This window comes from Octopus bimaculoides, chromosome 25, assembly GCF_046866305.1.
Source record: "Octopus bimaculoides isolate indiv1 chromosome 25, ASM4686630v1, whole genome shotgun sequence".
Classification (NCBI taxonomy): domain Eukaryota; kingdom Metazoa; phylum Mollusca; class Cephalopoda; order Octopoda; family Octopodidae; genus Octopus; species Octopus bimaculoides.
Window position 1 is genome coordinate 10,023,483 of NC_142952.1, and position 26,399 is coordinate 10,049,881.

Here is a 26,399-nt window from a genome sequence, read left to right on the forward strand (position 1 = left end):
GTATGTACATACGTACATACAGACATATGTATGTATATATATACATACAGGCATCATTATTACATCAATCTTTATTTGCACTGTGAACAGAGAGATTTAAAATGATGACTTGCAAATTTATTCGTAATACCTTCCAACAAATATGCTAGTTACTGTTGTGTATGTCACAGGAAAACAACCTCTCTTTCCTCTTTGCCACAGTAGTGTGTATGTATGTATATGATGGTGGATGTGATATGAAGAAAATTTGACTGTTCCTTGCTGATCATTGTACAGATACATCAGGGGTGAAGCCACTTGTACTCTAAACTTTTCCTGCACTTAAAGTGAAAAACTACCCGCTGATGAAGTTATTAAGAAAATATATGAAACCAACATTTCAGTCTGTAATGCAAAAAGTAATTTAAAAGAGGATTAGAGAATTAATCTTTAAAGATTAAAAATAAATGAAATTTCTTGTCACACATGAATTCTCCACCCCTGGTTGGGTGGTGTCAAAGATCCCTTGGTTCATGGGAGGTGGGTGAGAAGGGTTAAAGTGGGACAGACCTGCAAAACAAGATTTCAGAAATTCTTAAGTGTTTACTTTTCTCATGATAAGAAAGTTTCATTTGTTTATTCAGTATGTGCATCATTAGAGGGATTAGTTTGGTTTGTTTCTTCCTTTTTTGGAGTTATACCCTGTCTTTGAACATTTGCAGGTGGTAGAATAATTTTACTTTAGTGTATTTGGATGGGTCATTATGCCAATGATAAATACTACACAGTGGTGCGATTTCACTTCTTTTATTATAAATAGCCAATTGAAGGCGATGAGCTGGTAGAATCTTTACCACACCGGAAAAAATGCTTCAAGGCATTTCTTCACCGATTATTTTTTTATATTTTCTTTACTTTACATGTATATGTAAAGTTTCACATAGTTCTCTTGTACACGCACAGACATATACACATATATTCACATATTTTCAGCATTGAACATTACCAGCCCATCTCCATTGTACACACACACACACACACACACACAGGACTTTTTTTTGAGATTTGGTTACTGGTAGTGGTGGGGAGGTTGGCGGTATTGGTGGTAGTGGTAAAGACATTGGTGGCGGTGGTGGTGATGGTTGTGGCAGTATTAGTGATTGTGAAGGCGGCGAGCTGGCAGAAACGTTAGCACGCCAGGCGAAATGCTTAGAGGCATTTTGTCTGTCTTTACGTTCTGAGTTCAAATTTCTCCTGAGGTCGACTTTGCCTTTCATCCTTTCGGGGTTGATAAATTAAGTACCAGTTGTGAACTGAGGTCGATCTAATCGACTGGACCGCTCTCCAAAAATTTCAGGCCTTGTGCCTAGAGTAGAAAAGAATATTAGTGACTGTGATGATGGTTAGTGGTAGTGGCGGCAGTGGTGTTGGTGGTAGTGGTGGGAGTGGTGTTGGTGGTAGTGGCGGCAGTGGTGGTGGTAGCAACTGTGGTTGTGGTGGATGGATATATCCCCCTGCCCACTCTTCTATGTGTTTTGAATTTTAACTGATAATTTGCTGAAGAGGGAAAGACAGACTGAGTCAAATAGACAGCACAGAATCTGTGTCAGGTGCCCTATAAAGTCAATCAAGTTCTCAAATATAGGCCATGTTTGAATGTTGCCTTATTATGAGAGAATGGTTGGGCGAATATGTCTGTTGGACTGGAACACACTGTGCTAGTCTCTCTTTCTCTCTCTCCTTCTCTTTCTTTCTCCTCTCTCCATCTATCTATTTGTGTGTGTGTGTGCTGAAATAAGTATTGGGATAATATGATATAACCTGTTGTCTAATGAATGAGACCAGTAAAAAAATGTATGCATATCAGAGGCGGACCCAAACTTTAGGGGTATGTGCCCTCCTCAAGAAAAGCAGTATGCCCTTCTAAATAATGTCATGCCCTTTTCTCCTGGAATTCTATTCCCTTCTGACATTGTGCCCTCCCTTCAAAAAATTCCTGGGACCACGCCTGTATATAAGGATGAGTGGTTGCATGCACGTGTGTAGTTATATGTATGTAAATAGTTAGGTATGTACATATATATGTGTGTGTGTGTATATATATATATATATATATATATATATATATATATATATATATACATATGTGTGTGTGTGTGTGTACAATGGAGATGGGCTGGTAATGTTCAATGCTGAAAATATGTGAATATATGTGTATATGTCTGTGCGTGTACAAGAGAACTATGTGAAACTTTACATATACATGTAAAGTAAAGAAAATATAAAAAAATAATCGGTGAAGAAATGCCTTGAAGCATTTTTTCCGGTGTGGTAAAGATTCTACCAGCTCATCGCCTTCAATTGGCTATTTATAGTAAAAGAAGTGAAATCGCACCACTGTGTAGTATTTATCATTGGCATAATGACCCAGCCAAATACACTAAAGGAAAACTATTCTACCACCTGCAAATGTTCAAAGACAGGGTATAACTCCAAAAAAGGAAGAAACAAACCAAACTAATCCCTCTAATGATGCACATACTGAATAAACAAATGAAACTTTCCTCCTACCAGCATCCCCCCCCCATCCAACCTTATACATCCTTTGTTTGTTGTTGGCAAGTTATTTGTCCAGTGGCCTTGATGCTGGTGAATTATTTGTCCAGTGGCCTCATTTTGGACCTCCCTTTGTCTAGTGACCTATTTTGGGATTTGGAGATTAAGTGTGTTCCCCCCCCCCCACTACTTAAGTCTTGTATTCTACCTCCTGTACACTGCGTGTTTGTGGTCGTTTGTATATATGTTGTATATAATGTTTGTGTGTATGTGCATGTGTTTGTGCGGTTGTGTGTGTGTGTGTGTGTGTGTGTCTGGTTGTATGTTATGTAGTTGCCTGGTTGAGTGTGTACACAATTGGCTGTGCGTATTTGTATGTATGTATGTATGTGTGTCTGTGTATGTGTGTGAGGATGATGGGGAAGTCTGTATATTGTATTTCTGTGTATACATACGTATGTATGTTTGTGTGTGTGTGTGTGTTTGTACAATGAGAACTTCCTCAGTATTCCATGTGTGTGTGTCTATATGTTGGCGATGAAAAAATTCATTAAGTTTTATGTGTGTCTATGTGTATTTTATAGGAACATTGTCCATATATTTTGTGCTTTTGATTGTTTGTGTGTGTGTGTGTATGTGTATGTAATAGGGAACGTTATAAATTGTATGTGCATGTGCATGTGTATGTGTATGTATATGCTTATCTATTCAAATATATAGAGAATACCTGTCACTCTAATATGCAAATAGAAAATACAAATACCCATCAATGACTTTGTTTTGTCAGCATAGTGTAATCACGCACCAACACCACTACTCTTGCCTCCCTCACCATTCTCAAAAGAGATTTGTTTTCATTAAACAAGATAATATACTCTGAGGTCCTTGAAATTAAAGTTGACACTTTGGAATATATATCTTCATTATCATCATCATCATCATTTATTAACGTCGGTTTTCTATTCTGATTAGGGGTTGCATGGTTTGACAGGATATGGTGAGCCACACAGCTGAGCTTCAATGTATGACTGTATGCCCTTCCTAGCTTAAACCAGCAAACCAATCTTCATGAAAGTTTGCATAGATGTTAAACTAACATCTGGTTCAATTATATATAGGCTAATTGTATTTCAATAAAAATTGCTAATGGGTTCCCCATAGGAGTTGGGCTATTATATGATAAAATGAGAAGGGTCCAAAAGTGTTAGGTTGAGGGAAATGTGGTGGTATAATGAGGTTGGCTGATATTAGGGAAGGGGAGGAGACAGAGAGATAGGGAATGTGAGAGACAGAAAGAGACAAGGACAGAGCGGGAGAGAGAGAATCTGTCTACTGAATTTTCACCTATCAGTTAACACATACACTTTAGTAAGTTAATTATCATATGCTCCATCAAAGCTTTTAGAACATCAATAACAAATGTAAAAGTAAGTAGTGAAAGGTAAAGTGTTTTTATATTTGTTTTCAAATCACCATATTAAGATTTGTTGAAACTTTACCAACATACTGAAACAAGAAAACTATAGATAATATATATATCTCATGTATATTCAAAATTATAAATGAAATATTCTGCTCCAGATAAGGTGGTGAGAATGGACAGAAATGGATGAGTTCATCCTTGATAATGTGTGTGTGTGTGTGTATTGATTTTGTATTTGTTTTGAAAGATTCTTCATGTGAAAACATGTGTAGAGACAGATGTGCTATCTTGGTTGTGGGCAGAAGTCATTACACTAAGAGGGAACACATGTAGACACACACAACTGCGTATGTATGTAGGTAGGTAGGTAGGTAAGTAGGTAGGAATGAAAGAGTAATGAGCTTAAGCCTAGCACAGCCAACCATGACCCACAAGTGGATATGATTTGGTGACATGTACCATGCTTTCACAAATTGCTTTAGACATCTGCATAGTCTTAAGCAGGTATAGACGTTATCTTGACTCACCTAAGCATGAGTTGAAATAGGAAATAGAAACATCTGTTAAAATTAAACAGTAACTCTACTACATCTGCCAGTTTTAGGGCCTTTTAGGGCTCCCTGGTTTCTAAGCACTTTTAGGGTAGCATAGACCCCCCACCCCACCCAACATGCATAGAGGCACAAGCATGGCTGTGATAGTCTCTGGTGTAGCTGTGTGGTAAAAATTTTGCCAGCCTGGAAGGAGGGTGTTAAATGATGATGATATATGTGTGTATGTGTGAAGTAGGTTCTAGCATGGTTTTTACGGCTGGATGCCCTTCCTGATACAAACTACTCCAAAGAGTGTACTGGGTGCTTTTTGTGTGATGTGTGTGTATGTGTGTGTCATCATCATCATCATCATCATCGTTTAACGTCCGCTTTCCATGCTAGCATGGGTTGGACGATTTGACTGAGGACTGGTGGAACCCGAAGGCTACACCAGGCTCCAGTCTGATTTGGCAGAGTTTCTACAGCTGGATGCCCTTCCTAACGCCAACCACTCCGAGAGTGTAGTAGGTGCTTTTATGTGTCACCCGCACGAAGGCCAGTCAGGCGATACTGGCAACGGCCACGCTCAAAATGGTGTATTTTATGTGCCACCCTCACAAGAGCCAGTCCAGGGGCACTGGCAACGATCTCGCTCGAAAGTGTGTTTATATGTATATAGGGAAATAATGTATTATTTTAAACACTCCACTTTTTATTACTCAATTTCTGTTGCAGGGGAACCGGAGTTTAAATATGTCGCCAACATGCACGGCAATGAAGTGGTTGGACGAGAGATGCTGCTCCAACTGGCCGTGTACCTGTGCAAGCAATACAAAGCAGGAAATGAGCCTATCCAGTGGCTTGTTGACCATACTCGTATACACCTGATGCCATCAATGAACCCTGATGGGTGGGAATTGGCCAATAAGCATCTGAAAACTGTAAGTCCAAATTCACCATCCCAGTTCTACCATTGTCTACCAACTCCATTATACCACCCTTAAATCTTGCCATCCAAGATACCCACACCAAATGGTTAGGTGCCACCGTTTTTGTTCCGTTTGTTTGCTTGCTTGTTGCTTTTATCTTTTACTTGTTTCAGTCAATGGTTTGTGGTCATACTGGAGCAACTCCGATACTTATTTGCAGCCTGACACTTTCGTTTGCAGAACTGCTGTGTGGATGTGAACAAACCAACACTGGTTGTCAAGTGGTAGTAAGGGACAAACACAAAGACTCAGATACATGTATATATATGTGTGTGTAGTATATACATATATGTGTGTGTGTGTATGTGTGTGTGCAAGTGTGATTGTGGTAAGAAGATTGCTTCCCAACCACATGGTTCCAGGTTCAGAGTCAGGAAGTGGTACCTTGGTTCAACTGTCTTCTACTATAGCCCAAGGTTGACCAAGGTCTTATGAGTGGATTTGGTAGACGAAAACTGAAAGAAGCCTGCCATATATCAGCACTACGGTGGCAAACTGGAGAATCACTAGCACACTTGGCAAAATGCTTAGCAGCGTTTTGTCCGTCTTTACATTCTGAGTTCAAATTCCATCAGGGTCAAGTTTGCCTTTCGTCCTTTTGGATGTACCAGCTACGCACTGGGATCGATGTAATCGACTTGCCCCCTCCTGCAAAATTGGCGACCTTGTGCCAAAATTTAAATCATTATTATTACTATCAGTATTGTTGCTTATCAGCAAAGTTTGAAATAGATATGTGCAATATTCAAGACAACATCTGTCCATTCACTCCAATGTTGTGTTTGATTGCAGGCATTAAACGGGTTTTAAAAAGAAATGAAAACAGAATAAGCATAGAACAAAATAAAACATATGAAATAGAAAACAAAGATCTCATTTATATCTCTTTCGTTTGTATTGTCTGTGTATTTGTACAAGTGTTTTTTATCTGTTAGTGCTTGTGCGTGTGTGGGTTGATATGTGTGTGTGCTTTTGTGTGTGGGGGTTGATATGCAAATATGTCAGGTGTGGATTGTATGGTTAGATAAGGCAGGCCATACCTACCCAAACTACAGCTATAAATATTAGTTTCACATTTTGGCACTGAGCCAGCAAGTTCTTGGGAGGGGCTAATCAATTACACCGATTTCAATGCTCAACTGGTACTTATCTTATCAACCCAAAAAGGATGATAGACAAACTCAACCTTGGCACAATTTGAACTCGGAATGTAAAGACAGAAAATGCCACTAAGCAATTTGCCCAGCATGCTAATGATTCTGTCAGCTCACTGCATTATATAGCTATAAATGTGGATTTCAAATTTTGGCACAAAGCCAGCAATTTTGGGGCAGGGGCTAAGTTATTTACATCCACCCCAGAACTCAACTGGAACACATTTTATTGACCCTGAAAGGATGACAGCCAAAGTCAACCTCAGCAGAATTTGAACTTAGAACATAAAGACAGACGAAATATCACTTAACAAGTCTACCAGCTTGCTGCATTATACAGATATAGATATTAATTATTGATCTGCTTAGGACTTGTTCCCAATTTACGCGGGGTTACAGAGGACGTCGTCAAACCAGATACTCAGCTAATTTCTTGGTGCAGTAGGAATTGAACGCACCAGTCGAAGGGAGACAAGTTGTTGTATGGGAAACCAAACAATGGGATAAGTTTAGAAACCCTGCCTCTACGTTTTGTAGTAGTTTGTGGTTATGAAAGTTATTTATGCAGTGGGACTGAACCCAGAACCATGTGGTTGGTAAGCTAATTGCTAAATGTGTGACTTACATATGAGGAATAGATTTATTTGGTAGAGAGATGTTGAATATATTGTGTGTGTGTGTGTGAGACGGTGTGTGTATATCTGTATGATTGTGTTTCTGTGAGTGTGTGCGTGTGTGAACGCGTCTGTATGCATGAGGTGTGAATGTGTATGTGTATGTGGTAGGATATAAATGCGTGTGTGTGTGTGTGCTTGTTTCTGTATACATGTATGTATGTGGAGGCGCAATGGCCCAGTGGTTAGGGCAGCAGACTCGCAGTCATAGGATTGCAGTTTCGATTCCCAGACCGGGCGTTGTGAGTGTTAATTGAGCAAAAACACCTAAAGCTCCACGAGGCTCCGACAGGGGATGGTGGCGAACGCTGCTGTACTCTTCCACCACAACTTTCTCTCACTCTTACTTCCTGTTTCTGTTGTGCCTGTAATTCAAAGGGTCAGCCTTGTCACACTGTGTCACGCGCTGAATATCCCCCGAGAACTACGTTAAGGGTACACGTGTCTGTGGAGTGCTCAGCCACTTGCACGTTAATTTCACGAGCAGGCTGTTTCCGTTGATCGGATCAACTGGAACCCTCGACGTCATAAGCGACGGAGTGCCAACAACAACATGTATGTATGTGTGAGTGAGAAATCTGAGATTCAGATCAATTATGCAACAACTTATGTTTTCATTCACATTGTTCAATTTGAGTTGTATACAAATCTTATTTGAAAGCAGATACATAACGAATTCATAAAATACCCTTAATGGTGATTATACGCCGCTGCAGGGAGACTAATAAATGAAGGCAGCTGTTGACTTGATGTGTTTAAGTTACTGAGTTTATATCATCCAGGAGAAATGACATAAACAGCTGCAATGGTCTTATTAATAATCCAGAACAGAAAATATGACAAGTAGCATATAGCTCAACCATAAATTGCAAGAGCTTTACTTTCCAAAACCTTCTCAGATTTACTACTTCAGCCATCAAAATATTCTGTCAAATGTAATGCTCATTTATTTAAATTGTTTTAAATTAATCAAGAATTATCTTGAAATTTCAAAATTTTGATGATGCAAATATTTTACTTTTAGCATTGTAGGGTATGTGCGAGAGGCTGGATCTGATTGGTTTGAATGCTAATGGGTTACTCTTTTACTTGTTTGAGTCATTTGACTGTGACCATACTGGGGCACTGCCTTGAAGAATTTTTAGTTAAATAAATTGAGTCCAGTACTTATTTTTTTCCTTCAAACCCTGCTATTCATTCTATCAGTCTCTCATGTCGAACCGCTAAGTTGTGGGGACATAAACACACCAACACCAGTTGTCAAGTGGTGGTGGTGGTGGTGGTGGTGGTGTGACAAATATAAACACAGAGACATATACACATGGATATATATATATATATTTCCGAAATTGTTTAAATGTGTATAGAATAATATATCAGTTGAATAAAGTTACATGGTCTGGTTTTCACATTTTTTATTATATATATATATAGACCTTTGGAAATGTGCTGTGCGTGAGAAGACCCGGCAAGCCAAGTAAGATTGTTGCCAGTGCCCCTGGACTGGCTCTTGTGCGGGTGGCACATGAGATGCACCATTTTGAGCGTGGCCGTTGCCAGTACCGCCTGACTGGCTCCCGTAGGATTTTCGAGTGAGATCGTTGCCAGTGCCCCTGGACTGGCTTGTGCGGGTGGCACATAAAAGACACCATTTCGAGCATGGCCGTTTTCGTGCGGGTGACACGTAAAAGCACCCACTACACTCTCTGAGAGGTTGGCGTTAGGAAGGGCATCCAGCTGTAGAAACTCTGCCAAATTAGATTGGAGCCTGGTGTTGCCATCCGGTTTCACCAGTCCTCAGTCAAATCGTCCAACCCATGCTAGCATGGAAAGCGGACGTTAAACGATGATGATGATGATGATGATATATATATATATATATATATATATATATATATATATATATATATTTCCTCTCTCTCTCTCTCTCTCTCTCTCTCTCTCTGTCCTTCTGTACCAAACACAACCTCTACCAAGCTATCATTACCTCTGTACCTATTGAATCATCTGCTCTCACTCTGTATTTCCATAGACCGGTAGAGAAGACTGGTTAATTGGTCGTGCCAATGCCAACAAAGTTGATTTAAATCGAAACTTTCCTGACCTCAACAACATCGTCTATGAGAACGAACAGACCCACGGACCAAACAACCACCTCGAGAAGTTGGCATATGCATTGATAACACCAGACGTAAGTCAATTTATATATATTCTTTTGTTCTGTTATTAATTTCAGTGTGGCCATACTGGAGCACCACCTCTAACAGTTTTTTTGTTAGTTCTATCAATGGCAATATCTCTATCAGCTTAGTATGTCTATCTTTGTTTATGCCTGATTTCCTTCATCACTAATCCATGATGTGGAGACGCAATGGCCCAGTGGTTAGGGCAGCGGACTCTGTTTTTTACCTTCTTCAATACACATGTATTTTTATCTCAATAGATGTCACCAGTATAGCACTTATCCTACCTTAATTCCAGTAGATCAGGGGTTTTCAAACTGTGGTCCGCGGACCACAGGGGGTCCGCAAGGACAAGACAGGGGGTCTGTGGACAGCAAATACTTTTTATGGGCAATTTGATTATATATATGTTTTTTAATCGAAATCTTTTAATTGACAATAAACCTATTTGTTAAATACTGTTAGATAAATAAATGTAAAAATATATGTTATTTTAAGCAAATATTTATGTATAAATTTCATAAGCGTTTATAAGGGGGTCCCTAAGGTAAAGCCTGAAATATAAAGGGGTCCGCAAGTCAAAAAGTTTACAAAACCCCTGCAGTAGATGATATACTTCAACATACACAAAGTAGAAAACATTTATGGCCTAAGATAAAATATCTTCAAGAATGTCTATATTTCTTTCTTTGCAGTTAGAGTCGGAGACAAAGACAGTTATGAAATGGCTGAGTGCTTACCCATTTGTCCTGTCAGCTAATCTGCATGGTGGTGACTTGGTAGCTAACTACCCATATGATCTGACCCGCAGTGGTAAACAAAAAGAGTATAGTATCAGCCCTGATGATGCGACCTTCAGGTTGGTTCACTTCTAGATTTTTTTGGCTGGGATTTCATTTGTTTGGTTGTAGCTTTGGTGATGTGACATCCATATTCAACAGAACAAATCTCAGAAATCCCTTTACACACATGAACTGACATATATTATCATCATCGTCTTTGTTTTAACATCCACTTTTCCATGATTGTATGTGTTGCACCGTGCTTACACCAACATTAAATAGTACACACACACACACACACACACACACGTCATTTAATGTCCATTTTATCCTGCTTCCATGGGACTTAACTCAAAACTGTGTGGTTGGGATGCATGCATACTTCTTAAACTCACAGCCATATATAGCATGGCTAGAGTTGACTGTGGCATGAAAATTGATTGATTAAAAACGAATTTATCAGATATCATGCAAGATAAATTCTTGGTTTAAAGAAATTTATGCACACACACACACACGCACACACACTGTCTCTGTCTCTCTTTCTCTCTTTCACACGCACTCATATACACACGCACACAGTCTCAACCGCATTCACACATACACATTCAGTCTCACACATTGCAAATCAGGTAACGATTCCCTCCATTTCTAACGCCCATCACTAACGTGTCTCACGAATCCGCACGCTTTCCTTATGTAAAAGCTTTTAGGCATTACGCCAACCAACGATGTCAGAAAAGCAAGGACCATAAATACTTTTTCTAATTATTTTCGTCGGATGAAATTCCTCCCGGATTCCAATTTGGTTTTCACAGCTAACAATTACCATGAAGTAGTCTCCCTTCGACCACTATAGGACTGATCCGAGTTATTTCCCTTTATACCTCTTGCCCATTGATATTTCCGATTGAACGGCCATTTCGATTACTCGATCCATTTTTGACAAATGAGAATCTGATTAACTTGTACATTATATTCTAATTACTTTTTCCGTTTGTTTGTAAGCATGTGTGTATGTCAGATAGTCCTTGTATTTTGTAGTATATATGACGGTCACCCCCCCCCCCCCCATCGATTTCAGCGTGTGAGCGTTTGAAGGAGACGATTACTCTTTTACTTGTTTCAGTTATTTGACTGCGGCCATGCTGGAGCACCGCCTTTAGTCAAGAAAATCGACCCCAGGACTTAATCTTTGTAAGCCTAGTACTTATTCTATCGGTTTTCTTTTGCCGAACCGCTAAGTTACGGGGACGTAAACACACCAGCATCGGTTGTCAAGCGATGTTGGGGGGACAAACACAGATACACAAACACGCAAAAAAGTTTAATAATAAAAGTTGCATCTATTGACGATGAATATGTGAACGTAATTTGAATCCGGGTATGGAATATATATATATATATAGTGTGTGTGTGCATTGGGTTATTCCATGAATAATGTGGGGTTTTTTATACTTTTTTTTTATTTTTCAAAATTAAGATTAAGTTTGTGTGTCTGTCCCCCCACCATCACCGATGCTGGTGTGTTTACGTCCCTGTAACTTAGCGGTTTGGCAAAAGAGACCGATAGAATAAGTACTAAGCTTACAAAGAATAAGTCCTGGGGTTGATTTGTTCGACTAAAAGGCAATGCTCCAGCATGGCTGCTGTCAAATGACTGAAACAACAAAAGGATAAGAGAATGTGTGTGTGTGTGTGTGTGTGTGTGTGTGTGTACTCTGGCTCTGAGTACAAATGTCTTGTTTTCATAAGTTTCTAATCAAAATCTTCCACCAAGCTTTAGTCACAATTTATGTTCCTAACACTAGTTGAATGATAACTAAGTTATTTTACTAAATTCTTTGTTATATTTAAAGTAATTGAAAGAAATCCAGAACATCTTAAAAGAATAAATACAATAACAAAAGAGTTAACCTAACTTCTGGACTTATTTTAATTGGAACTATCCAAGCAATAGTAATCAATCTACATGGATAAAAGCAATTTTTTTTTTAACAGTTTTTATCCTGAGAATCACCTGTTACTTTTGTTTGAAAGTGAAATATATATAAACGTGTATATGAATTGAACGTGTGTGTGTGAGAGAGAGAAAGATAGATAGAGAGTCATTTATACATACATGCGAACACAGATGTTCACTTGCTCTCTCTCTCTCTCTCTCTCTCTCTCTCTCTCTCTCTCTCTCTCTCTCTCTCTCTCTCTCTCTCTCTCTCTCTCTCTCTCTCACACACACACATGCAAAAAAGATGTATGCATATGTATTGATGTATGTTTGTATACATGACAATACATCTCTTCGCTCACTCTCTCTCTCTCTCTCTCTTTGTGTCCCTCTCTCTCTCTTTCAATCACACACACATCTATTTCATATATACGTACATACATCTTTCACTTTCTCCTCTCTTTCCCTTTAAAACAAAAGTAAATTAATAAAACTCCGGTTGATGAAATTACATTCAGTTAAAAATATTTCTAATTGATTAAAATATTGTCTACGTCAAAAAGTTGACTTTTTAATTTTTTTTCTTAGCGCGAAGACTGTGTGTGTGAATTTGTACGTGTTCTGTTTCTGAGAGCTATTCTATTGGACCTCCGTCTAATCATTAAAACATTGTTTTAATGATTCAGCATTAAGTGCTGCAGCATATGTTTGCTGATCTTGGGGAAGTCTCATCTCACTTCTCTCTTGAGACTCCATCTGATGTACTGCTGCATGCCTTTGCTGATGTTGAGAAAGTCTCCTCTCCCTTCTCTCTTGAGACTGTATTTTATTTCTTTATTGCCCACAAGGGGCTAAACATAGAGGGGACAAACAAGGACAGACAAAGGGATTAAGTCAATTACATCGACCCCAGCGCGTAACTGATACTTAATTTATCGACCCAGAAAGGATGAAAGGCAAAGTCGACCTCGGCGGAATTTGAACTCAGAACATAGCGGCACACGAAATACCGCTAAGCATTTCGCCCGGTGTGCTAAAAATTCTGCCAGCTTACCGCCTTGAGACTCCATCTGATGTGCTTCAGCATCCCTTTGCTAACGTTGAGAAAGTCTCATGTCCCTTATTTCTTGATACTCGTGACTTCGGATTTCTGCACTCCTCCTTGCTTCATAGGTGCTTCCAGACAGATTATGTTGTTTTTTTTTGGTTTTTGGTGACATATTTTTTTCAATGTTTTAAACAAAAAATTATGAACATAGAAAAAAATATACTTTGATCTCTAATTTTGTAAGCAGTTTTATGTATGTAGTATATCTATATTTTTGTATGCTGTATAAATTAACCAAATATATGCAAATTGTAAATACATTGCAACTTTGCAACTGCTGTGCTAATTATGAACAGTTAATTGAACGGCAGATGTGTATTTTTATATAAGTTGGACCATCTCGTCACATATGTATGTATGTGAGTGTTTGATAACATATGTAATGGGCATGCAAACACACACACACACTCACAGACACATACAAATGACGTATACAAAATGTGATGATATGCACACATACACTGTCACATACATATAGTAAAAGAGACACATACAGACATACACTCACGCATGTCAATCGTCACATGTATATGAATGTGTAGATGTGTGTGTGTGTGTGTATGTATGATTAATGATGTACCTAATGCAGAAACACACACACACAGTCAGAAAGACACACAATCATACATACACATGCATACGCACGCATATGTGATGTCATCGTGGTATAAAATGTCCTTTACTTTCTTGTGTGTATCGAACATACAAACGCACACACACAAAAGCGAATGAATAAAAGTGAAACAATATTATATCACACAAGGCTGTCAATTTGTAGAGAGAAATTACAAACCCAATTTCAGCATATAAAGCTGTAAAAGAAAACAGCTTGAGTGAAAATACTTGAGCCATGCATGAATGCTCAATGGCATGGTTGAATTCTCATTGGTTTGTATCACAACGGTTTTTGATAGAGGGAGAAATGTAAATAGACAGAGGGCAAACAATTTAAAATAAGTAATATGTAGGGAGAACATACAAATAGCATATAGACAAAGATATTTACGCATATGACTGGCACACATGCTGGTAGAATGTAATAAACACCATCCAGAAGCTGTCGATGTCAGCATCCCCCCAACTGGTTCCTTTGGCGATGGCACGTAAAAATCATCTTCCAAACGTAGTTGATGCCAGTGCCCCCCAACTGGCTCCCATGCTGGTGGAATGTAAAAAGCACCATCTGAATGTGGTCAATGCCAGTGTTGCCTGACTGGCTTCCATGCCAGTGGTATGTAAAAAGCTCCCACTACACTCTTGGAGTAGTTGGCATTAGGAAGGGCATCCAGGTGTAGAAACCTTGCCAGATCAGATTGGAGCCTGGTACAGCCTACTGGCTTGCCAGTCCTCAATCAAACTGTTCCAATCCACGCCAGCATGGAAAGTGGGTGTTAAATGATGATGGTTATGATGATGATGATGATGATGGTTATGATGATGATGATGATATAGATATAGCTATATAAATGTATGTGTGTGTGTGTGTCTTGTGTCTTGATTATAACTAAACATGTTCACTCAACCATGTCAGCCTTCATTTCAGGCACAAAATATACTGCCACGTGACACTAATGCACAGACATAGCAGGAAATGTATAGAAGGTTCTAAACTTAATCACGTGTTCATTCTCTAGAAACACTTGACAGAAAACATTCAGAGCATTGATTGTTTAGTATTATCACTAAAATTGTTCAGTCATTGTGTCAGCCTTAACTTAAGACACTAAACATTGTCACTTGATACTAACACACAAATTAAGTGAGCAACCTATAAAAATTTCTAAGACCAGTGATGTGACTATTCTCTACCAATCAAACCTTGTCCAAAACATAGTAATTTGAGCCAAGAACTCCCTATAAAATCAGGGCAAGTTTCAGACATTAGTCAGAAGCAAAACAGCTGCAACATAAGCCATGTGTTTCTATTTCCAATATTTTAACTATTCTCAGTGCCTTTTGAACTTCTATTTTTCACACACACACACACACAAAAACACACATACATACATATATATGTATATACATATATAGTTCAAAAAAGAAAAACGACAAAAAACAACAACGCGAGGACGTGATACAGATTGTGTTACTGGACGCTCGGGAAAGGAAAAAAAGAGAATTTGACGTTTCGAGCGGAGCTCTTCGTCGGAAACATAGGACAGTCCATAGAAGGGAAGACGGAGGAAGAAAAAATCGCCAACAATATCCACGAGACACATGCATACATATATATACATATATATAAATACATAGGTGGTGAAAGTCATGGAGAGGTTCATAGCCAAGTAATTAGGGAAAGAGTCTGCTTAGAACAATACAGTTCGGCTTTGTGCCAGGTAAAAGCACCACTGATGCTATATTCCTGATGCGGCAACTGCAGGAGAAAAACCTAGCCAAAGATAAACCCCTATATTTGGCTTTTGTGGACTTGGAGAAAGCCTTAGACAGGGTCCCCAAATCCTTTATCTGGTGGGTGATGCGGAAACTAGGGATTGACGAATGGTTAATAAGGGCTGTACAGGCCCTATATAGAGATGCCGTTAGTAGGGTTAGGATTAGAAATGAGTATAGTGAAGAATTCTGGGTAGAAGTAGGGGGTCCACCAAGGATCAGCCCTCAACCCCCTCTTATTCATCATAGTCCTCCAAGCAATAACAGAGGAGTTCAAAACAGGCTGCCCCTGGAAGCTCCTCTGTGCTAATGACCTGGCTCTCATAGCAGAATCACTACCAGAACTAGAGAAGAAACTTCAAGTGTGGAAGCAAGATTTAGAATCGAAGGGCCTTAGAGTCAATGTTGCAAAGACCAAAGTTCTAGTAAGTAGGAAGGCGAACGCATCACACGCCCCTTCAGGTAGGTGGCCCTGCTCGATCATTAGAAAGGTTGTAGGTAGAAACTCCATAAGATGTACCCAGTGTAAGCTATGGACACATAAGAGGTGCAACAACATCAAAGGAAGATTAACTGGGAAGATAGCTTTCATGTGAAGCAGATGCACAAAGGCAATAAACACCACAGATGCTCAGAAAACAGACTCCATCACATGCTGGGGGAGAAACTAGAAGTAGTTGATAGCTTCCGCTACCTAGGTGACCAAGTCTGTAGTGGGGGTGGATGCTCAGAGAGTGTTACTACTAGAATAAGAATAGCCTGGGCAAAGTTCAGAAAGCTTCTGCCCCTACTGGTGACAAAGGGCCTCTCGCTCAGAGTGAAAGGTAGATTGTATGATGCATGTGTGCGAACAGCTATGCTTCACAGCAGTGAAACATGGGTCATGACTGCTGATTTTGAGAAAGGAGAAATAAACTAAGTTAAATCTCTGAGCAAGATATAAACAATAGCAATACGGAATCGTAACCTGTAATTGCCTAGCCAACTGGAAGAGATGTCTTCCCGGGGCTATAAACATCAGTTGCACTCTTCTGTATAGGACGCCATGCTTCGTTAGCAATTATATGTTATGATTCCATATTGCTATTGCTTATATCTCGCTCAGAGATTTAATATAGACTGTTTGTCACTGAAGAAAGCAGGTAGTATTTTGTGAGTGGAGTGAGTTTTTGTGACTAGCTGGTGATTAACAGACTCTGAGGACAGGTAACCACCCAGAAACTCAAGTCCATGTATATCACATAAGGATAGAGATGGGAATGATGACCACCTCTTGCAAATACTAATCAGATACAGAATGTGTGTCACTAGCCAGCTAGAAGAGATGTCTTCCTGGGGCTATAAATGTCAGTAGCACTCTCCTGTATAGGATGCCATGCCACTGTTTATATCTTGCTTAGAGATTTAATATAGCCTATATATGTGTGTGTGTGTATGTATGTATATATTTATCTGTGTGTGTGTATATATATATGTATGTATATGAATATGTATGTATATGTATTGAGCGTGGCCGTTGCTAGTACCGCCTGACTGGCCTTCGTAGGATTTTCGAGCGAGATCGTTGCCAGTGCCCTTGGACTGGCTCTTGTGCAGGTGGCACATAAAATACACCATTTCGAGTGTGGCCATTGCCAGTACCTCCTGACTGGCCTTTGTGCTGGTGACACGTAAAAGCACCTACTACACTCTCAGAGTGGTTGGCGTTAGGAAGGGCATCCAGCCTTAGAAACTCTGCCAAATCAGATTGGAGCCTGGTGTAGCCATCTGATTTCACCAGTCCTCAGTCAAATCGTCCAACCCATGCTAGCATGGAAAGCGGATGTTAAACGACGACGACAATGATGATGATGATGATGTATGTATGTATATATTTGGCCCAACATCTTATATATGAAAGACATTGACTTGAAATTCAGTCACTTTATGTCAACATTACACACACTATATGCACTAAATGCACTCCGCAAAGAAAGGCTAGCATACTGACTAACAAGGCTCCCAGGGGCAGAAAAATCCTGATGAGATGAGCATCAAAGTTCTCAAACCAGTTGAATAGACAACTGAAGTATAGGAAGAAGTCTATTGTAATACACACACTCCCGGAATTCAAAAGCAAGATCACATCCTGTTAGGAAAAGGAAATAGAAGAGAGACAGAGAGTACCGAGTTGTGGAAAGCATAAAAACAAACCATAAAGCTTTCCTATAAATTTACAAATGAAACACCCATAATCCAATATAAAATAAGACCATTATTCCAAGGGAATGACTCATAAACTGCAGACCCAGAAAGGGTAAGTGAGGTACTCAGTGGACAATTTAAAAGCGTCCTTACTTCTGTTGGATGCATGCAGATAAAAAAAACCTAGCTGAATTCTTTAATATTGCAGCTCTAGAAAAAGGAGGTGCCAACCACTAATTACAGCAACATTGAGGAGACAGATGTAACAGTGGCCATCAATGAAATGAGCTCAAGCTCTGCAATTGGTCCTGATGGCTTCCCAGCTATTCTGAAGTCGTGTAAGCAGGCTTTAGCGAAACCACTTCAGACATTTTTCCAAAGTTTCCTTGCAAGTGGTATATTTTCTAAAAAAAGCTAAAAGAAGGCATTATATCCCCTGTCCACAGGGATGGAAGCAGAGCAGAGGCCAAAAACTACAGGCCAATCTCTCTGACTTCACATGTCAGTAGGGTCATGGAGTAAATCATTAGAAAGAAGCTGATAATGTTCCTGGAAGAAGATGACCTTCTGAACAATACCCAGCTCTTATGACACGTTGGCTGAGTTTTGAAACAGCTGCTTCATGTCATCGTGATATGCCTTGACTTTTCAAGGGCATTTGATAAGGTACACCATGTCATGATGTGTCATGGGCTGCGTGACCTTGGCATTGTTGGTAAACTGGGAGGGTGGCTGGCATGACTTCCTTGAAGATGGAGGTCGGGCAGTTGCAGCCACTGGGGAAACTCAAATCCTGGGTGATGTAAACATATATATGTATGCATACATATATATGTATATATATGTATATATATGTATATATATATATATATATATATATATGTAAACTGTGTGTCATGCGTTATTGCAGGTCAAAATTTTGCTCCCCACTACTTAATTTATTTCCTCATAACTTTTGAAAATGGATATACTTTTTATTAAGAATAGTATTTGGACGTAGTTGTTTTGTTATATATATATATATATATATATATATATATATATATATATATATATATATATATATATATATATATATATATATATATGTGTGTGTGTGTGTGTGTGTGTGTGTGTGTAAACTGTGTGTCATGCTTTATTGCAGGTCAAAATTTTGTTCCCCACTACTTAATTTATTTCCTCATAACTTTTGAAAATGGAGATTCTTTTTATTAAGAATAGTATTTGTATGCAGTTGTTTTGTTAAAGTTGAGTATACAATAATTTAACTTAATTGATTTGTAATATCACTTAATTTCAATGAACTAAACAAATTTCTTGTGATAAAAGGATTCCACAGAATGTACAACATAAAAAGATGCCACAATGTACAACAATCTTTTTGAGCAACAGTGCTAGTCCCATACTTTTTAAGGTTTATTATGACATTCTGTAACCCTTTTGGGCATGCATATTTTTCAATTCTAGTTTCATACTTTTTAAGGTAATGCTTGTAATATTTTATATATGTATCGTATTTCTCCTAATGGGTGGGGCAGTCTCTAATAAACTGACATCTGAATGCCGACCAACTGAAATAGTGTGACTGTCACAATAGTAAAAAATATTTGATAAAATCAATAATAATTGTCGTATTTGTTTATTATCCATACGGAGAGATACTGAACAGCAGCTAGTATATTATGTTATTGTTGTTGGTACTCCGTCGCTTACGACGTCAAGGGTTCCAGTTGATCCGATCAACGGAACAGCCTGGTCGTGAAATTAACGTGCAAGTGACTGAGCACTCCACAGACACGTGTACCATCCCCTGCCGGAGCCTCGTGGAGCTTTAGGTGTTTTCACTCAATAAACACTCACAACGCCCGGTCTGGGAATCGAAACCGCGATCCTATGACCGCGAGTCCGCTGCCCTAACCACTGGGCCATTTCGCTTCCACAGTATATTATAAGCAGTACTATAAAGAAATGTATTTTAAAAAATATTGATAATATTAATTTTTAGAAAATCATTAGCAAAATCTAAAATGATGTACCATGCAATGAAGCGAAGGTGAAAATGAGTAATGCAAAATTCTCAAAGACAGCTGCATACCAAACTATCACTCATTGATTGATGATGATTGAAAATTAACCAATAAAACGTGATCACCATGCAAATGGCCATGGCCCCCTTACACTTTCATTCGCAACTTAGGCATATATTATCAGACACACAGTGGACTTGACTATAACATTCTGTTGTCAGTCACTGTGTGCCTGACAGATACACACACACACACACACACACACACACACACAAAATGACAGTTGGAATTTTTTTTTTAATTGTTATGTGTGTCAGTATGTATGTGCACCTGCCATTTTTTTTTTTGTTTTTTGTTTTTTTGTTTTTAACATTAAACTATGATGCAGTTGTAATCTACAAAATCTGAAATGAATTTGTAGAAAATATCTTTAAAAGATATCCATTTTATTGAAAGTTATGAGGAAATAAAATCAATGTGGGAGGTGGGGTGGGGGGCACACTTGAGTTGGTCTGCCTATAATCATCTCGAGTTATAGAGTGGCACCTTGGGCAAATATCTTCGGTTATAGCTTCAGGCTGACTAAAGCCTTGTGAGTGGATTTGCTAGGAGGAAATTGAAAGAAGCCTGTCATGTATGTGTGTGTGTTTGTGTCTGTATTTGTTCCCACCACTGGCTTGACAGCTGGTATTGGTGTGTTTATGTCCCTGTAACTTAGCAATTCAGCAAAAGTGACTGATAGAATAACAAAAAATAAGTACTGGGGTTGTTTCATTTGACTAGAAATTCGAGGCAGTGTCCCAGCATAGCTGCAGTCTAATGACTGAAGCGAGTAAAAGAGATAAGAAAAAAAGAGACAAAACCATCACTGCTTTTCTTCATATTGGACTTTTTGTTTTAAGAGCTTTACCACCATCACCACACCCACCACCACCACCACAACCACCTTCATAACCACCACTACCACCACCATCACCATCACTACCACCGCCATCATCACCAACACCAGTACCACCAACACCACCTCTGTATGTTATGGTTTCCTTTAATTGTTCTTTCTTTCATATTTTTTTAAAGGTACCTTGCTGAAAGTTACGCTAAGAACCACAAAATAATGAGTAGCAACCACAGCACCTGTGGAATGGCTAATGATCAGAACTTTGGAATTCAAGATGGTATTACAAATGGTGGAGATTGGTATTCTGTGTCCAGAGGTATATTGACATCATTATTATTATCATCATCACCACCTCCACCACCATCATCATCATTGTCATTGCCATTTTTATTGTTTTTTCTCTCAGAATTCTTGGTCTTGTTTGCTCTGGTCGATTCTGTGAGAGTGGACAGTGACCTGTTGTCAGAGTTCTCACAGGGTCTCTTTCCACACATCATAGGCTTTGATAATTGGTTGTTAATTATTGTTAATTATTTCCTCCTTTTATCCCTCCCTCTACCTCTGAATGTTTCTCCTGAAATAAGATGCTATGGACAGGCAGATGGATATCAGCATCCCTTTTATAATATCAGAGGATACACGATAAGCTAACAAAATAAGATTATAAATTACTAGCTTAAAAGTCGCATTCTGTGCAGACTTTTAGGCTAGCTCTTGCAGAGGGATAATTGGGCCTGTAGCCCCAAACTAAAGAGAGCTAAACAGCATGATTATAATACGTCTATAATGACTACATGCCCCAGTAGTGTTTGATCAGAGGTTGACAGATGAGAATTCTGTAATGCAATCATTCTATTGTTCCAGTCCCAAGTTGAATTCCAACTGTTGGCCAAGTTGTCTCAAAGTTCTTATCTCAATGTAAAATTAATGAAGGGAACATCATTTATCTCCCCTTTGATCTCTGACATCATCTGACAAATGCCAACCGAGATGGTGTGAATCAGCCAAGCTTTACCTGCTAGAAATAGCAACCCAAATGCTTTTAAATCCAAGAACCAAATCATCCTGATTCCAAAAAGGTATATGTCTATGTAGAGCAAATGTAGACTGAGATACAGAGGTACTGGACAATGACTGAAACAGGTAAAACATAAAAGATGTAACTGACTTATTGACTGTTTCATCGATTGATTGTTAGCTTGATTGATCAAGTTATTGCTTCATTGATTGTTTCCTTGATTATTTGACGGCTTCACTGATTGTCACTTTGTTTTATTGACTATTAAATTATTAGTTTTATTTCGTCAATCAATTGCTTCCATGATTGTTTGTCTGTCTAATTGATTGTCCCAATGTCTCACTGATTGTTAATTTAATTGATTAAAAGTTTAGTCATTGATTTTGTTTTTATTGATTATTTAATCAACCAGTTATTTTCCTGCTTATTTAAATAGCCAATTGCTAGTTTGATGGTTTCACTGATTGCTTGCGTTTTCCACAGGAATGCAAGACTACAACTACCTGGAGACAAACTGCTTTGAGATCACCTTGGAACTCGGCTGTGATAAGTTCCCACCAGCTTCACAACTGAAAAAATATTGGAATGACAACAAGAATGCTCTAATTACATACATGATGCAGGTAATTAAATCTGCCAACCTAACCCATCATATACCCTAACCCTAACCCTAAGCCTACCCACATTTAAAAATTTCCATCTGTGTTTCTATACTCCATACATACGACATTTAAATCCTGCCAACTCTTTGCTGTACTCTTCCTTGACCTTCATACCTTTCTTTCTGATATCATTACTCATCATCATCATCATCATCATTGTTTAATGTCCACCTTCCATGATGGCATGGGTTGGACAGTTTGACCAGGCAGAAGACTGCACCAGAAGGCGGCGAGCTGGCAGAAACGTTAGCACGCCGGTCGAAATGCTTAGCGGTATTTCGTCTGTCTTTACGTTCTGAGTTGAGTTCAAGTTCCGCCGAGGTCGACTTTGCCTTTTATCCTTTCGGGGTCGATAAATTAAGTACCAGTTACGCACTGGGGTCGATATAATCGACTTAATCCCTTTGTCTATCCTTGTTTGTCCCCTCTATGTTTAGCCCCTTGTGGGCAATAAAGAATTAAGAAGACTGCACCAGACTGCTATGTCTGTTTTGGCATGGTTTATGTGACTGGATACCCTTCCTAATACCGACCACCCAGCAGAGTGGACCGATTGCTTTTTACATGGCATCAGCACAGGTGAGGTCAGTTTTGGCATGGTTTTTGCAGCTGGATGCCCTTCCAAATGCCAACCACTTTACAGTGTGGACTGGATGCTTTTAACGCAGCACCAGTGCTAACAGGGTGACTAAGTACCTGCAAGACAAGGATCCTTTGAAGTGGAGAGGGCACTGGGGGAGGTGATCTTATGTCAGATGATGAAAGGTTAGAGTGTGACAGTAAGACAGAAACAGGTGTCTTGCTTTAGAAGAGGTACATTTATAATATCTTTTTTTCTTGAGCCCCTTTTGTGTGATATCTCTTTCCTCACACTCATTCTCTGTGAGATCTTTATTCTCACACTCATTTCTATGATATCTGTATTCATATCCACATTCTCTTACTATAAGCTGTGAAAAGTGGTTGAAAACCACTGTTATAATCAAAGCCAAACCCACTATTGTCATGTGATTAAAAAAATTTTTTTTTCCATTTTTCAGTCTCACATTGGTTTGAAGGGTTTTGTGTTAAACAGTATGACCAAAGAACCAATCAATGATGCAACAGTGAAAGTTCTTAATATGACAGATGGACAATATATAAACCATGATATTACTTCAGGTAATGCAAATATTTGTACTCTGTAACCAATGTAAAGACATCTGTAAGGGTGTTGTTGTTGTTATTTATTTTTCTCAAGAACCAGTTCAGGGCATTGGGTTGGCAGAATTGTTAGGGTGTAAGAGATGAGATGGAGTGCAGTATCTGCTGCAGTTCTTTACATTCTGATTTCTGATTCCTCTACTGATATTGAGTCTAAAGTGTGTATGTGTGTGTGTGTGTGAGAGAGAGAGAGAGAGAGAGAGAAAGAGACAGATCAGATAGACAGGCAGACAGAGAGCAGGGTGGAGACACTAATTATGAAACTCCATTAAACTCATAAAACTCAGTGTGGTATGAGTTCACAAGAGACTTGAGCATCAAGGGGTAGCTGTAGCATTCATAAAGAAAGCCCAAGGGTGGGAAATATTGGTAAAAATTCCAGGAACCCCAAAGACAGAAATGCTACGTGGATGACTTAACTTGAATAAGAAACATACATTCTGAGTTCACATTTCACTAAGGTTAACTTTGTCTATGTTCCTGGGTCAGTAAAATAAAGTAGCAGTATCAATACTTTTATTTGATTGTCTTCCTCCTATACTCCCCCCCCCCACCACCACCACCACCAAATAAGGTACCACTTAAGGTACTGCATAAAATTATTTAGCTCTTGTTCTTTTGATCACCACCAAATTTATGACATTGAACAAAAGTCAAAAGCCGTATTTTGAACTCTCAATCTCATGTTTCAGGCCACTATGGAGATTACTACCGACTATTGATTGATGGCTTCTATGAAGTTGAGGTGACAGCTAAGGGCTACCACCCTCATACCCGCTGCCAAAGAGTTCAGAACAAGCCATTGCACGAAGCTGTTGAACTGAATTTTGAGTTGCTGTCACTGCATTACCCCAGCCAAAGAAATGTGCAGGACATTTTGCACTGTGAACAGCTGCGAGCTCTTGCCAGGAACCAACAAAATAAGGTTGTTTAAAGTTTATATCTGCTTTTATCTTCCTGTTTTTTTTTTTTTTGTTTTCAACTTTCACTTTTTTTCAGAGTACATTTTTAACACCATTATACTGCACAAACACAGAAAGACACACTACGCCCATGTAGTATATCACACTTATACCACCCTATATAAATTTACAATATTACATTGTTGGAGCCTTGAATTGGAAGTGGGGGCACCATATATAATTCCATGCACGAGCCTTACAAATCTTGTGCCTGACAAAATTAATGATAAATATATATCTTTTATGTTTTACTTATTTCAGTCATTAAACTGCAGCCATTTTAAATTTTTAGTCAAGTGAATCAACCACAATGCTCTTTTTTTTTCAAAGTCTGGTACTTATTCTATCGATTTCTTTTGCCAAGTCGTCAAGCAGTGGTGGTGGACAAGCACACACACATACATATATATAGAGAGAAAGCTGCAATGGACTTCTCTCAGTTTCTATCTACCAAATCCATTCACAAGGCTTTGGTCAGCCTGATGCTGTAGTAGAAGACACTTGCCCAAGGTGCGACACAGTAGGACTAAACCTGAAACTATGTGATTAGGAATGAAACTTCTTTCTTTATTGAAATATTGGATCTTGAAGCAGATAAGCTATAAATAATAGCATGTAAATATTAGGTTAAAAAAATCCTTAAGTTATTAACCCTTTCAATACCAACCCGGCTGAAATCGTCTCTGGCTTTGTAGTACAAATGTCTTGTTTTCATAAGTTTTGAATTAAAATCTTCCACCAAACCTTAGTCACAATTTATGTTCGTACCACGAGCTTAATTATAACTAAGTTATTTTACTAAATTCTTTGTTATATTTAAAATTAATTGAAAGAAACAGAGCATCTCAAAATAAATACGGTAACGAAAGGATTAATTATAGCTTATCTACTTCAACATTCCATAAAAGAATTATTTGATGTTCTCTTGAAGTTCATAAATTCATATGACTTATAAAATAATTGTTCCCATGTGTTTTTATATAGAGCTAAAATGGCTCTTTGATGATGGAATTGCAAAATAAATACTATTTTTTTTTTTTCCTTTTTCCTTCTTCAGGTTGAAACTGAGCAGGAGATTTATGACCAGTTGTTAAATGATATCTCAAATTACTTTAATCGGAAAAGACGAATTGCTTAAAAAAAACAAAAAAAAACAGACGATGAAAAATGAAAGAAAAACCGAAGAAAAAAAGGAAAGAAGAAAGAAAAAATAGCATGTACATAAAAAAAAAGAACACCAAAACCAAAGAAAAACCCTGTAATACCTCCCACCCCACCATCAACATTAGCATTTTAAGTTAAATTAACATTTTAACAATTTAGAAAACAAACTAAACGACATGAAATTATGGCAAACCTAAAAAGTAAGGTGCAGTGAGGTTATGGGGTGGGACAGAAAAATAATTTCTTTTAATCAAAATATTTTTATTTAATTTTTTTTGTTTTATTTGGCTCAAAGATCATACATTTTAATTTTTTTAACGAGGGGAAGGGCCTGAGAGCTGGGACAATTGTGATGTTTATACTGTTTATTCTAACCACCCCACTATATCCCCCCATATCATCAATCTTCAAAACATGCATTAAGTGTAACGGCTTCAACTTGGCCAGGATTGAAACCTTGGTCAGTTCTTTGTGGTTGTGATGTTGTGATGTTCAGCTGGTGGGAGATTTTCTCTCTCTCTCTCCGCTGAGTTCTAACAATACTCATTACTTGTCCATTTTAAT

The 26,399-nt window shown here is 38.5% G+C and overlaps 1 protein-coding gene across 1 annotated transcript in view; it reads left to right on the top strand.

The window, feature by feature from the left end:
* The window catches only part of LOC106873361 (carboxypeptidase E), a 38,498-nt gene extending 12,463 nt beyond the window's left edge, over nt 1-26,035 (top strand). The window contains exons 2-9 of the mRNA XM_014920691.3: nt 5,227-5,432; nt 9,341-9,499; nt 10,187-10,350; nt 21,006-21,142; nt 22,328-22,467; nt 23,547-23,667; nt 24,402-24,634; nt 25,729-26,035. Coding sequence (XP_014776177.1) covers nt 5,227-5,432; nt 9,341-9,499; nt 10,187-10,350; nt 21,006-21,142; nt 22,328-22,467; nt 23,547-23,667; nt 24,402-24,634; nt 25,729-25,809 — 1,241 coding nt within the window. The 3' untranslated portion in view covers nt 25,810-26,035. The remainder of the gene's footprint in view (nt 1-5,226; nt 5,433-9,340; nt 9,500-10,186; nt 10,351-21,005; nt 21,143-22,327; nt 22,468-23,546; nt 23,668-24,401; nt 24,635-25,728) is intronic.
* Nucleotides 26,036-26,399: the final 364 nt, after the last annotated feature.